This window comes from Cetorhinus maximus, chromosome 4, assembly GCF_964194155.1.
Source record: "Cetorhinus maximus chromosome 4, sCetMax3.hap1.1, whole genome shotgun sequence".
NCBI lineage: Eukaryota > Metazoa > Chordata > Chondrichthyes > Lamniformes > Cetorhinidae > Cetorhinus > Cetorhinus maximus.
The window spans coordinates 80,831,653-80,846,526 of record NC_135882.1 but is presented as its reverse complement, the minus strand read 5'-3'; the positions used below and the strand labels follow the sequence as shown (position 1 = coordinate 80,846,526).

Here is a 14,874-nt window from a genome sequence, read left to right as displayed (position 1 = left end):
CGGTGATAGTGGTTGCATGCTGCGCTCTCCACAATCTTGTGCTGGATAGGAGGGATGCAATGGATGATGAAGATGTCGAATCAGTGGCTGTGGCCGCACCCGATGAGTCCAGCAGTGAATCCGAGGGTGAGCATGCACAGGGAAATGCTGAGAGGGTAGACGCTGACCCGGGCATACTGCAGGGACACCCGGGGGGCTTTAATCCAATGAACCTTCAGCTAGCACACCACAGATGGACCTCCAGGACAAGCCTGGGCTGTAGGCTCCATACTCGACACATAAGTGCAAAATCTGCCAGGTTAGGAACAGTAACTAAGGGCCTTGTTAATAAAGCTGAATGTCAAACAAAGCACTCATTACATTTTTGGAAACCATCCACATGGAGAAGAAAAGAGGCACCCTTAGCCATGGTGACATATCTGAATTTAATGTGTCAAGCAAACTAAGTTATGCAAAAAAAAAAGACAATAGTGTTACAAACCAGGACAATCATAAGGTCCTTATCTCAGGCCAACACAAAAGCATGAGTGAAAAACCCGTGGTGTGCCTATGGTGCCTTATGTTTTCGTTTCCAGGTGCTGCGTCTTGGTGCTACCCCATCGCTCGGAGTGGCATCTGAGACAGCCTGCGGACTCTGCTGTCCTGTTGGCCTCAATGACCTTGGCAGTCGTCCTCTGGAAACTGGGAGGGAGCCAGTTCCACAGCATCTCCCCAGTCGTTGCAGCCCCACCAGATGCAACGGTCACTGGGAAAGGGACGGAGGAGCTGCCACCCTCATCCAGAACACCCTGAGAGGTGCCCACAGAGACGCCAGACAACTGCTGCGCCGACATGAGGTCGCTTCGGACCTCCCTGCTCACCGTGGATGGATGGGTACCGAGCTGAGAAACTTGATGCCCAGACCATCTCCCACACTGGCAATGACCAGTGGAGGTCAATGCCGATGTGAGGGCTTGCTGGTCAGAGCACATCCCCAGGAAGCCCTGACCGGTCTCCTGGAGGAGCCTCACCACGAGAGTTGCCATTCTCTTCATGGAGGACACATGGCGCTCGGACATGTGGCTCATTGCTTCGGCAATCATCCGCGTAGACTCCTCCGCCACGGAGACCAAGCCAAGCATGGCTTCATGTATCTCCCCAGAGATCTCCCGCACACCCGGCCCCATTTCCTGCCCCTGCTGAGTCGTGGACGATTCCAGAGGCCCATCATCGGGCACTGATTGAGCATGTGCCTGGTCTCCTGCAGTCCTCTGCTGGCACCATGGGCATTCTGTCTCTGCCAGCTCCTCCAGCGACTGTGAAGTGCCCTCACCACTGTGCCCCGGGACACTAGTTGATGCTCGAGTTCCCACCGAGGTGCTAGTATCTGCGCTAGTGCCTGCCTCGCAGAGATGATGTGACACTGGTGAGACTTCAGGGCCCTCAGGTGTGAGAGGGGGCCCCTGCTGCTGCTCCTCCCGGCCCTGGTCCGCTGATGCTGAAAGGAAGAACAAGGACTTTGGATCAGTTAATGTGGAGACAATGCGCATCCCTGTCCCCCGGATCATTATGTGCTCATCCTTCCATAAGCAATGGCTAAGCCATGTTGCAAACTTCAATCACTGAACATTCAGCACTGCCAAGGCTGTTGGGAGAACAATGGTGATCTCACTGCTGGGCATACATACCTGCCCGTGGCACCCCAGCCTCAACAACCCCGGTGGACCTGGGCGATGGTGCCTCTGAAAATCCAGGGCCTCCCGCTTGAAGCGGCTAAGAATGGCGATCTGCGCCTGGCCGCCATCAGTCCTCGCATGCTCTGCTGCGTTATGAGCATTCTTCTCCTGAAAGTGAGAGACGAGCATTGATTAGTGCAAATTGCACATGGACTCGCTTCGCGCACGGCCCACCCCAACCAGAGTGGGACAAATCAAGGCTCCAGTGCTGCCTGCGCCCCGCTGCTGCCAAACACTCACACAAAGATGCTAGGCCTGCTCCCCACCGCCCCCCTTGGACACATGCTGCCTACATCACATTAGGCACCACATGATATATCCTTCCATAGCAAGGAGGCGCAAGCACATGGAGCGCAGAGGGCAGCATATAGTTCTTTGCCACGCCACCTTGAAGCTCCCCTCCCAGCATGTCATCACCCTGACTTGGACGTGTCCTGCAGTTCAAGCACAGTGCTGAGGTGCAGCTCCTCCAGGTTGCCCCCAAAACAGTCATGTGGGACTCAGTGTAACACATGCTGCGGGGGCAAAACACATCTCTCGCAGGCTGACCTCAGCATGGGCAATATCTGCTGGCCCACCCAGCAAAGGACACATGCCGTCAATGATTCAATGCAGTCACTACACTCAGACCTGGGGGATGGGAGCAGCAGTGGGGTAAGCTGACCTGCTGGGTTAAATGATCAATGCCAACATGGTACTCACCCTGCCAGAGCACAACAAGCCGTTGAAGCATTTGCAACACTGGATCCAGATGTGCCGCACCACGTCAAGGGAGCTCACCACCTCTGCCACCTCCTCCAGGAGGGCAGCAAGGCAGTCATCTGAAAAACAAGGGGCACACAGGCCTCCTGCCCTACCCTCCGGTCTGGCCTGCCCCAATGGCCAAGCCTCCGGACTTGTATTAACTTCATTGCCCCTGTGCACAACTCTTCGCCAGCCATTGTGAGCAGCCTTTCCGACGCTGCCAGGCCTTCTTTTATACAGACCGCCGGGTCGCCTTTGGACCCGGCGGCCTGAGCGCACCCACCCACTCCCGCTGTGCACTGGAGTCGTGAAGTACGCTGGGCAGGCCTTAATTGGCCCGCCTGTGTAAAATGGCGGCGCGGACCCGATCATGAGCAGTGATCGGGGCTGTGCCTGCTCCTGCTCCGCCTACCCGCCAACCAGAAAGTTCAGCCCATGGAAGAAAAGACTTTTCCCTTTCATGAGTTAAAATCCCTTGGGGCTAACACTGCGTAGGACAGACAATTTTCTTCCAAACTCTAACTTCCGGCAGGAGTGTGGCAAGCAAAATCAACTCTCAAGTTTGTCAAACGCCAAAGTTCTAGATATGTACCTGAATAACCAGATTTTATTCATGAATTACCTGTTGTTTAGTCTCTAAAAGAAATCACTTCTGTGGCTGTACTCCTGCTCCACGCTGCACAGTAGTCCTCTTAAGATTGTCTTTGCAGAGCAAGGTGTCATTGTCTAAAAGGAACTTGAGTCAAGGGTATAGAATTCATCCTGGTGGATGCCCCACCATTTCTCTGTCCCTTTGGCCTATGTCTGCCCCCACTGTTGCCACTGCTTACCTTCCCCCACCGGCATCCCTGAACCAGGTCCTGGTCCCAACTTGGGCACCATGGCTGCTGACCTTGGATGAGCATTGCTGAATGAGGCCTGCCGCTACTTGTTGCTATCCTGCCCTCCCTCATCCAGGTTCAGGCTTAGTGTGATGGCAGCAGCTGGATCAGCCAGAATAACTGCTCCAACTCCCCCAAGCACGGATCCCCCCCTCCCCCACCCTTGCTGATCCCCCAATCATAGATTCTGCCTCTTGAAGAGGAGCAAGAGCAGGAGAGAGGGAACGTGTGATTGGAGGAGCTGGAGCGGTGAGCATGGGAGAGATGGAATCTGTGTTTGGAGGAGCAGCTGCTTGCAGATTCTCTCTCTCCATGTATGGGGGTAACTTTTCTCTCATTTGTCACTCCCGTAATTGATTTTTCATGGGCCTTTGGAGGGTGAATTTGCCTGCTGCCTCTGTGTATTTTGAATCCTGGTCTCTGACGATACCTAAGCTTGAACCACCCCTGGAGCCGTTGCCCCTTCCAGTATTCGGATGTGACGACTCGTTGCAGCAACTGTCAGGATATGCAATAACCATTTTAAAAATAAGGACACTTTCGGGGGTGGCGGGGGTGAAGAGAACTGATTCCAACCCTTTGCTTCTCTGTAATTTATAGGCTTTGTTGTACTTCCAATGCAAATTTTGTGTTGTATAATATTTAAGAGGCAATCTTTGCGTCTGACCATGTTCAAGATCCAACTTATCACGAGGTTCAAAAGCCATCTTCAAGTGCAGAAAATGCATGGCTTATTCCTGTTGTCCCTTCAGGCTCAAATGGAATTAATGAAAACTACTAAAATAAAAAGAGATACTCTGTGGGCCTCTACTTGAGCACTGCTGCCTCAGCATCAGTATAAAAGCACTTTCAGTTTGCCTAATTTTGATGTAGGTTTTTTCTTTGCAGTTCAGCCTCCACATGCAAAACCCCTATAGGTGGAAACTAAACAAATGAGGGAGAACATATTCAATATCTGCATTTGGCATAGTGTTCCTCACTACTTGAAGTTCTACAACCGCCACATGCAGCACTTTTGTATATAGAGGTAGAATGACAAATTTGCATCTTAATCATTTTATAAATGAAACTAATGAAGCCACCTGAAAACCTTGTGTGCTCCTCACATTCAGTTCCACACTTTGTGTTTTGCTGTCTTCGTGCAGCTGGTATCCTCCAATCTTTGTCTGGGCACATTGTAATTGAGTGAATCTCAAACAGATATTACTTGGAAAATGCTTTGGAGTTTTCTAATTAATAGCACAAGAGTTATGCAGTGGTTACACATATTCCATCAGGAGTGGAGGGATGAGACTTTTTCAACTTCATGTGTTCTTTTCTTAACAGCATTTATTAAGCAGAGAAGAGCAGGATTGAATGAATTCATTCAGAAACTAGTATCACATCCATCATTAAGTCAACAGTAAGTTTCATGTTGTTTCTTCCATAAAATGGAGACCATCTTCATTTTAATTGATGTATTAGGTTTTAAATGTGTCTTGTTACTTGCAGTTAAAGAAGCTTTCTGAATTAAATCCAGCTAAATAACAATGTATAATTTTTTTTAGATTTGTTTTTTTAATTCATTCTTGGCATATGAGCATCGCTGGAAAGGCCAGCAGTTATTGCCCATAAGCAGTGGTGGTGAGCCACCTACAAATGAATGACTTGCTAGGCCATTTCAAAGGGAAGTTAAGAATCAATCACATTGGTGTGGGTCTGGAGTCATAAGTAGGCCAGACAAAATGAGGGCAGCAGCTTTCCTCCCTTGAAGAACATTAGAGTGCTAGATGGGTTTTTACAACAATTGGTAGTTTCACGATTACTATTAATGGGACTAGGTCTTCAAATTCCAGATTTATTAATTAATTGAATTCCTTCAGCTGCACTGGTGGAATTTGAACTTGCGTCTCCAGAGTATTATTCCAGGCTTTTGGGTTACTAGTCCACTAACCACTCTGCTACTGTCCCTGTTTCTTATCAATGCTATTTCTGTAATTCTACTTTTCAAGGCTGTAGAATTGCTGTTGTGAAAAATAAATATGATTTTGCAGCATTTTGGTTTTCCTACTTGTTGAATCAGTGAACGGTCAGATTCAGCTTGAGATAGTCTGGGGACAGTGAAACTCTGAGGGCTAGATTTAGCCTCCAAGAATGGTTGCATGAATTGTGATGCACAGTTAACCTACCTCTGTTAACTGCAATGCAGGCAGCACTCAAGTTCATGCTTCCTACTGATTTGACTGATTTCAGCATCCAGCCAACACTAACTGTGCTGTTGATTGGCTGAATGGATCAGCAATAGACCAATATCACTATGTAAAGCCAGCCTGCACTGTTGTGGTGTTGTGACTGCAGCATGATGCTGGCAGTCATAAGTGGATCTGACCTGGGAAACATTTTTTTAAAAATTGTATAACACGGGATGGGAGACAACAGGCTCCAAGGTTTTCAGATTCTGCTCTGCAGGCCTTGATGAAGGAGGTGCAAAGGAGGAGAGATGTCCTATATTCATTCCCATCGAATTTACAGCACAGCAACAGGTCCTTAAGCCTGGCTGGTCCATGCTAGTGTTTATGCTCCACATGAGCCGCCTCCTTCACTACTCCTGATCAGCATATTCTTCTATTCCTTCCTCCCTCATCTATTTATCTAGCTTCCCCTTAAATGTACCTAAGCTGTTTTCCTCAACCACTTCACATTATAGTGAGTTCTCACCCTCTCTGAGTAAAGAATCCCCCATTTGATTTATTAATGACTATCTTATATTTATGACCCCTAGTTCTGGCCTCCCTCACAAGTGGAAATTTCTTCTCTATGTCTACCTTAACTAAAACGTTCATAATTTTAAAGGTCTCTATCAGGTCACCCTTCAGCCTTCGCTTTTTGAAAGAAAAGATCCCCAGCCTGTTTGGTCTTTGGCTGCTCAGTGATAACCCCTCAGTTCTGGTATTTTAAGAGAGAATAGACTGTAATTCAGTACAGAATGGACTATCTTTGTCTGTAGGCGGCAGGGGGCCAATGCCAGGAGGCATGCAGTAGGACCTTGATGAGTACTGCAAGAAGTTCAATGACCTCACACGAGTGGCCGAAGTCATATCCAGATGCCATATCCTACCAACTGTACCATTTGCCTCAGATATTGGTTAATTCATCACATCCCCATCACTCACTTCTGACATTCTCTACCACTCATGATTTATACCTAATATTTAAATGCTCCATTGCATCCTCTCAAACTTTGCACTACTGCAAGCCCCATGCCCACATCTCTCAGTTTGTCTGCACTGTAAGGTATTCAGCTATGAGAGCCACAACACCATAAACATTGCATGATGATGGCTAACATGCTTCACTGTCTTGCTGGACAAGGTGTTGCACACCCAAAAGCAGCAGGTGCTAACCATAAGGGAAAACGCGTGCCTGCATGTCCAAACCCCACGTAGAGGAGCTATGCTCACTATCGTTGGAGCATCCATTGCTGGGGCTATGGCAGTATCCTCATAGCTAATCCTCCTCCTCAATTCCTGCCCATCCCACAATCTCTTCTGATTTACAAGCTGCAGATGGTGTAAGCGTGCACCTCTTACATTTTTCCCTTTCCTCATCACAATTTCTCTTTTCAGAGGCCCAAGGAATGCTCTGGAGGAATAGCAAGAAGACAGTGACGATGGAAAAACATCATCACTTAGTTGCACATTCACGCGACCAGCTCAAAAAATACTGACATTGTTCATAATTTAGAGGATAGCGTAGAGGCAGGATCTGCACATGGTGAGACACTGGGCATGAGCCATGGCAAGGGGCAAAGATAGTACAGGTTCCAGCTCACTGGAAGGTGTGATTGCACAAGAGCTCTGCTACAGCAGACTAAGATGAGGACTTCAGTGGGGTGGTCTACAGAAGCAAGCTCTTCGGTTTTCACAGTGAAATTCTTGGTGCATGGCTTTAATTGTATGCATGCTGCACATTAGTGTGGGCTGCACGCTAGAGTTACATCATTAGTGGCTTGCCCTTATTGCCCAGTAGCCACCCTTTGGTTTGCCATTATGGTTCAAATGGCACAGTTTACTTTTGCAGAACGGAGGCACATCATGACTACTGCCAGGATACTGCGCAATGACCTGCACGATATTCTGCTGTTGGTTACATTTCCACCTGGACATTCATGGAGTGAAATCCCTTTCAGTTTTACTACTTGGCAGAGTTGACATGCAGTGTCTGCAAAACAATGTGTGCGCAGTTGATGGCACCATGCACAATGGGGCAGCCTGCAATCGAAACAAAGCCGTGTGCTGTCTGCCCGATGAGCTCTGGCAAGAGAAAATGAAATGTACTTAGTCCTATTTGAATAAAGAACCTCAGTGACCTTCCTTACCCTACAGTGGATGGCAAACATCTCGAATATTTCCAACTCCACCCTGGAAAGAGTCAGATGTAGAAAAGTTCATTGCCAGTGGCTGTGAAGATAAGCATGGCAATGTGGTCCTTGACTTCTTGTAGTTATGATTGCAGCAGGTGGAAGATTACAGTGAGGACAACCTACTGATGCGCAAACATTTTAAACATTGTTTCTCACTGAGGTTCAGGTAGGAGAATTGCTCCTAGAACACCCTCAGCATGGTTTTTGACATTTTATAAGCATTTTTGCACTTACGTTTTTATTACCCCATTTCTTTAGAATATCAAAGCATGCTACCATTGAAAAATGTGATTCTTTGTTTTCTTTAGCCTTGAAGTTCGAGCATTTCTTCAAATGGACAACCCAAAGAATCAGTCAGATCCATCAGAAGATGAAGATGAAAAGCCTGGTCGTGTGGTACTGTGCACAGATGAATTATTTAGTATCAAAATGTGCTTACTGCCTCAGAGACTGGCCGTATTTTATCATGATCAAATTTATTGTCATGCTTTCACCACAGAAATCTCAGATCATTTTTTTTTCCCACAGCAACATTCTACCTCTGAAAGCATTTATCTTGGTGCCTCAGGAAATCCCCAGTGAGTATTTATAGCTCTGAATATTTATTTTGATATTTTGTTGAAATAAAAACTTAAATCATCTTGCCATCAAAAATAACTGTCATCTGGTTAAGTTGTCATTTTATATTACACAAAATTATGATTTCATGCTTACATATTTTAACCCATACAACTTAACTTTTAGACTTTTATGGGATTGATATTTTATTTCAGGGCTAAGCCAACAGACTTTGCTTTCTTGAAGCTAATTGGCAAAGGAAGTTTTGGCAAGGTAAGATTTTGAATACTCAACTTTTTCTTACTTATGCTGATGCATTAGCTGCTTTTGCTTCAACATTTCACATTTCAAAATTGTGCCGCAATTTTTGTCCAACAAGAGATGGCCCTTATGTATCATAATGTTACCGACAAAGGGAACAGGCAAACTGTACTACTTTCTTCTCACCAAGTGCCCATAAGAGAAGGTGTTTTGAATTATTTTTAAAGTATGCTGTGCCATGTTTTCCCAAACCCTTGGTTTGTGTGATGCAATTTATTAACAACTTGCAGCAAACTTGTGTTATGATTAATTCGGAAGGTTAATTTATTTCACATTCAAAACCCAGGTGAGGAGTGGTTGCAACATCCCACTCCACTGCACGCGCGCGCGCATGTGCACACACACACACACACACACACGCGCACACATGCGCGCACATACGCACGCGCACATACGCACACACATGCGCGCACACACACACACACAGTAAGGGGGGAGAGAAAGAGAGTTTTACAACTATGGATAGTAACAGTACAAGAACCACAGAAAGGAATATCAGTTCACATGATTTCCAGAATCCGAGAAGTCAAAGTCCAGAGGGTGTTTCCTTCATGGCGGAATTCAGTCCCGATGAATTTCTGTTTGGAGACAACAATATGAAAATCCTTGAAGCGAATGGCACTGCAGCACACTGGGCTTTTTGTGCTTAGACCGCTTGGCAGGTGATGATCAGAGATTCTTAAAATCAAGCAGGCTTCGAGGAGTTGAGAGATGGTAACCGGCTGCTTGCTCAGCTAGGCTGCTAGAGCCCTTTCCAGTTGGTGTTAAAACAGCAGTCTGAGGATTTTTCTGTTCTCAAAGGAATATATTGATTTCAAAATGGTCACGAGCCATGTGACCTTCCTCCACAATGTAATTTAAACGGGATGTTTATCCAATGCCTGGAACTGGCTTTGATTTCACGACTGATAATGACCCAACCATTAGCTACTGAAAGAGTTACCATCTGTATTTAGGTTCTTGTGTCAGGAAGCCATGGTCTAGGCATACCCTCTGACTCCACTTGAGGGGTAAGCTTATCAAGATAAAAATGATGTCCCTTGCTCCCTCAATGGTCCCCTTTTGAAATGGATCTGGACAGTCCCAGCTGCGAGATGAGTCTGTTAACAGCTCTGCAGGCATAACGAGTTTTGATCTACAAGTCCCCTGGTTTTGTGATTACAAGGGGTCTGTGCAATGATGTGTGAGATTCCACAAGCTGTGAGAGGAATTCTTTTGTTCTTGTAACTGCTGTTCGTAGCTTCCAGAACAAAGGGCCAATCCTGTGGTCATGTGACTTATAGCAGCCACCTTTTGGTTCATCAGAAAGTCAATTTTGAAAATAGCAGAAACCAATAAAGTTTTTGACATGTATACAGTTTTGGATTTCTTTTCATGTCTTATTGACCTAACAATAACTATAAATTATTTTTGTTAGGTTCTACTTGCGAAACATAAAACTGATGGGAAATTTTACGCAATCAAGGTCTTGCATAAGAAAATAATCCTAAAGAAGAAGGAGGTGAGATTAAAAATTTCATTTATTGCCAGGAATTTTCTTTGGTCGTTTCTTGATTTGTGTACACATTTCAGATGTTAAAATATTTTCTTAATGCAGCAAAGGCACATTATGGCTGAGAGAAATGTGTTGTTGAAAAATGCGAAACATCCCTTCCTGGTTGGACTTCATTATTCTTTCCAAACCACAGACAAGCTCTACTTTGTCCTGGATTTTATTAATGGTGGAGAGGTTCGTATTGCTATTTGAACTGGTTGACCACTACAAACAGGTAACACTGAATTGTGATATGCTTTGCCCATCAAAAAAACCAAATTTCAGTATGCTTAACACTTTAGAAAATTGGCACTAATGTTAAAGTGAAAAGATAAATACAGAATTACTAAATAGCTGTGTTTGGTAACTTTATATGAGACCGATAACTTTAAGGAAGATTTTAATTCGCAGTGGCCGACTGAAAGGATCGCACAACAAGATTTCAAGTTTTGAGACTTTTGCTGTTTACTGAACTAAAGCAACATCAACTAAGTACCATTTAAAGGCAACTAATACTCTAAACTACAGAAAAGATATCCACCCCTTTAACTTCTTAATAACCAAAAACCCCACACCACAATTATAATTGACTGCCTGCTAACCGCAGAATTGCAGCTTTTATAGGAAACAGTGCAGCGCTACTCCCAGCTTCCACTGGTTTCGCTTCTCACCATTTTGCTGAGTCGTAATGTTGAGTGACTTTCAAAATGTGCTTTTCTTCATTTCCAGAGAAGTCCTGAACTGACTACCAGTAGTAAGGCTTACTCTAGCCATTCTTGCCACCCCTGACCGTGCCCGAATGAATCTTCTAGATTCCTTAGATTGCCACAGGATGCTTTTCTTCAACCATAAACCATCTTTCCTCCCACATTCTGCCTGGTAGTCCACAGAAAAGACATTCCTCTCTACTGACCACACCTGCTGCAGTCCTTTGTCTCTCTCAGACCTCCCGCTCTCTCTTTCTCTCTCTATTGCTTTCTGTCCGGAATCTGAGACACAAAGTCTGCCACTCTTTGTTTCATGGTGTACATTTTGCACCATGCTTGATCCCTCTATTGCCATGGTAACCAAGCCACCTGGCCTATTGCTAGGCAGAACTCATAACAGATTACATGATCCTCTTCATTCCTCCATTTTACCTTGAATTAAAGAGACAGCCGCTAAACATAATTATCTTTTAAAATCTTGCACTCATAACACATTATGGGCTATTCCACTACATTAAAGGCCTAATGTAATGCAAGATGTTACAATTTTGCTGTACCTAGTCTTCACAGAAAACCTTCTGTCTCCCTAATATAAGCCACAATTAATGTCTATTAAGAAATGGCAACCCATAATACTGAAATAAACTTAAAACAGGAAAGATTCCTCATAGTTCATGGGTAGCATGGAAAGTCTAAGCGTCATGAGTTAATGTACTTGTCCTGATCTATTTTCAGTTGTTTTTTCATCTACAAAGGGAACGTTGCTTTCCAGAAGACAGAGCCAGATTTTATGCTGCAGAAATGGCCAGTGCATTGGGATATTTGCATTCACTCAACATTGTTTACAGGTATCCTATTGTTCTAAACTTAATGTAAATAATTACAGTCCCATTATAAAAATGTGCATCTTCAATACGAGCTTCACATTGTACAATATAATTTTAATTTTACAATATAATATATTTTAATGCACAATGCTACAGAGTGATGACAAGCAAGTGGAGGAGGGAAGTGGAAGCTCTAGGCTTAAGTATTTTAACCTTCCCACATTCTGCACTTCAAAAGTGGGAATGCAAGCAATACTCATCTGACTATGCAAACAGTCCTACCTTATCCTTTTGGTAATGCTAGCAGTGCTTTTTTGGAATGTGTACTGAAGGCAAGTGGAGCATATTCCATCATATTCCTGACTTTCACATTGTATGAGGTGGGGAGACATTGGGGAGTCGAGAAGTGAGCCCCACACCACAAAATGCACAATCTCTGAACTTCTCCAGTAACCTCAACACTAACGTGCTTGATCCATTTGAGTTTGTGATTAATGTTGAAACCCCAGGATATTGATGGTGGGGACTCGGTGATGGTAATGCCATTGAATTTCAGGAGGAAGTGGTTAGATTTTCTCATTGGAGCCAGTTGGAAAGCTGGCATGTGAATGTCACAAGTATTACTTTACTCTTAATCAGCCCAAGCCTGGATGTTGTTCATCTTGTTGCATGTGGGTTTCGACTGTTTCTTTCCTGAGGAATTGTCAGTGGAGCTGAACACTATGCAATACATCAGAACATGGCTCCACTTCTGATTCTATGATTGAGGACACATCATTGATGAAGCAGCTGAAGATGGTTGGGCCTAGGACTCGTTTCATCCAAATTAACTCCTGCAGTAATATCCTGGAGTTGAGATAATTGTTGTTCAGCAACCACAGCGATCTTCCTTTGTGCTAGGTATGATTCCAGCCACTGGAGAGTTTTCCCCAATTTTACTAGGACTGTCAAATGCTGCCTTGATCTCAAGGCTGTCACTTTCATCTCGGCTCTGGAATTCAGCTCTTGTACCATGTTTGAATTAAGGATGTAATCAAATCTGGAACTGGGGGCAGAATTTTTAGGTCAACGTGCGGGCACAATCGGCGGGCCCGGGAGCGGCTGGGGAATGGACCGCTGCCCGCGATTGGCCCCCGACCGCGATTTCACACTGGCTGGCCATTTAACGGCCAGCCTGTGTGAAGCGCGTGCTGAAATGCTCAGAGCTGCCGGGGTGGGGGCGGGAGGAGAACAGGCGCTGACGTAATCTCAGGTGTGGGCGAATGCTGAATGAAAGCTCCCTGAAAGCAGGGAGCTGAAGACTTCAAAATAATTAAACAAAGATTTTTAAAATCACAATGAAAATGTCCAAGCATCACAATCAGTTACCTGAATATATACATGTAAAATCCATAGATTTTTCTTTTTCTTTCACTTAATAACAGAAACCTCATCGCGCCCTTGGATGAGGTTTCATCAAAAATGCAAAGTACACCTGGCAGATTCACAGACCATGAAAAATAGGGGACAGTTGGAACTTTAACAACTTTAATTGTCGGCGCGCACTTCCAATACTCACGCGCGCCCACCAACCGAAATATTGCGTGAATGCGGGATGACATCGGGACGCTTGCCTCATGTCATCTCACACGATTTCGCATCCAATCGGGTTGGACTCGCACCCGCACACCGACCTAAAAATTCTGCCTAAGTGATCCTGGTGGAATCCAAGCTAAGTATTAGTGAGCAAATTATTGGTGAATACGTGCCACTTCATAGTGCTGTTACAGCTACTTTCGTCAATTTGCTGATGATAGGGATTAAGCTGATAGGGTGTTATTAGGCTGGGTTGGATTTGCCCTGTTTTTTTTTGTGGCAGAAACAACGTTCCATCTAGTCTTGTTTGAGTGTGCAGGCCCTTTAAAATTTTTTGCATGACAGCTTACAGGGAATTTTTGGGTTGCTGTGCTGCAGAGGACACACCTGAGCAATTTTTCACATTTTCCAGCACAGCCCGTGCAGGCTTTTCAGTTTCACAGTGCACAATCCTCAACATTTTCAAAACTATTGCCACTTGTATTCTGTTCATGTGAATGATCCTCATCTCATCCTTAGCCTTGCCAATTTCACTTATTCCCAGTTCTTGAATGCCTCCTGGTGGGATTGGGATATTGTGCTAATGGTGTTTTTGATGGTGCTGTTGATGGTGGTGTTGCAGTGGCTGCATGTGTATGCTTACTGATCTGATTTGTTTGAACCAATGTGAACCATTTGTTTTAAAGCTGAAATTTAATTAATCAATGATTTTTTCCAAACTTTTTCTCTTCAATTTTCTCATTTCTTATTGCAGTACTAAATGACATGCTGTTTGGCTTAATTTTAAAATCTATGTATTAGTATATCAATTTATTTATTTTTGTAATAGGGATTTGAAACCAGAAAATATCCTTCTGGACTCTCAGGTATGCACATAAATTTCTTATCAGTAAAGCAGTTTGATTCTTTAAGAACGCTGAATTAGAGAACCTATAAAGTTCCATTTCTCTATATTGGTCTGTTATGTGAACAACAGGAAATTAGGATGGAGTAGAGCAAAATTATTAGATACAGCATTTTGACAAATTTTGATGTGAATTTAAATATTTCCTAACAAAAATTACAGATTTCTTAGTGCATGTAAAGACCAAATCCCATGGCGGTTATTGGTGCGGATGATGCACAGGTGTTGACGTTAATGGTTTAACCAAAGGCTTAAAAATGGGCCCGGAGATTGCGGTATGCAAATAAACTACGGCCATTACTTCAGGCAGGCCATTACTCAAACTTCAATGGTGAGGCGTACAAAAAAGGCTGATGAATATGCACATAAAATTGTTTGACGCATCAGCAGGCTTGCCAGAAAGTCTACAGTTGCTGTCAAGGAACATGGAGGTGTACGTGACCAACCTTGTACATGACTGTGCATAGAGCTTGGAGCTGTTCCTTTCCAGCTCCAAACCCGTTGCCACACTTGTGGATCCAGTCATGCTGCAGCATCTGATGGTGATGTGCCAGTTTCCATTGAAGCACAAGCCACCCAACATCTCAGAGCTCTGAAGAAGAGTCATACGGACTCAAAATGTTAACTCTGTTTCTCTCTCCATGGATGCTGCCAGACCTGCTGAGTTCTTACAGCATTTTCTGTTTTTATTTCAGATTTCCAGCAT

General features: G+C 44.6%; 1 protein-coding gene across 5 annotated transcripts in view; it reads left to right on the top strand.

The window, feature by feature from the left end:
- The window catches only part of sgk3 (serum/glucocorticoid regulated kinase family member 3), a 149,657-nt gene that overhangs the window by 109,057 nt on the left and 25,726 nt on the right, over positions 1-14,874 (top strand). For all 5 annotated transcript variants that reach the window (XM_078540391.1, XM_078540393.1, XM_078540392.1 and 2 more), the window contains 8 exons: positions 4,667-4,742; positions 8,051-8,138; positions 8,271-8,320; positions 8,516-8,573; positions 10,039-10,122; positions 10,219-10,350; positions 11,598-11,710; positions 14,094-14,130. In XM_078540391.1, the coding sequence (XP_078396517.1) occupies positions 4,667-4,742; positions 8,051-8,138; positions 8,271-8,320; positions 8,516-8,573; positions 10,039-10,122; positions 10,219-10,350; positions 11,598-11,710; positions 14,094-14,130 (638 nt within the window). The remainder of the gene's footprint in view (positions 1-4,666; positions 4,743-8,050; positions 8,139-8,270; positions 8,321-8,515; positions 8,574-10,038; positions 10,123-10,218; positions 10,351-11,597; positions 11,711-14,093; positions 14,131-14,874) is intronic.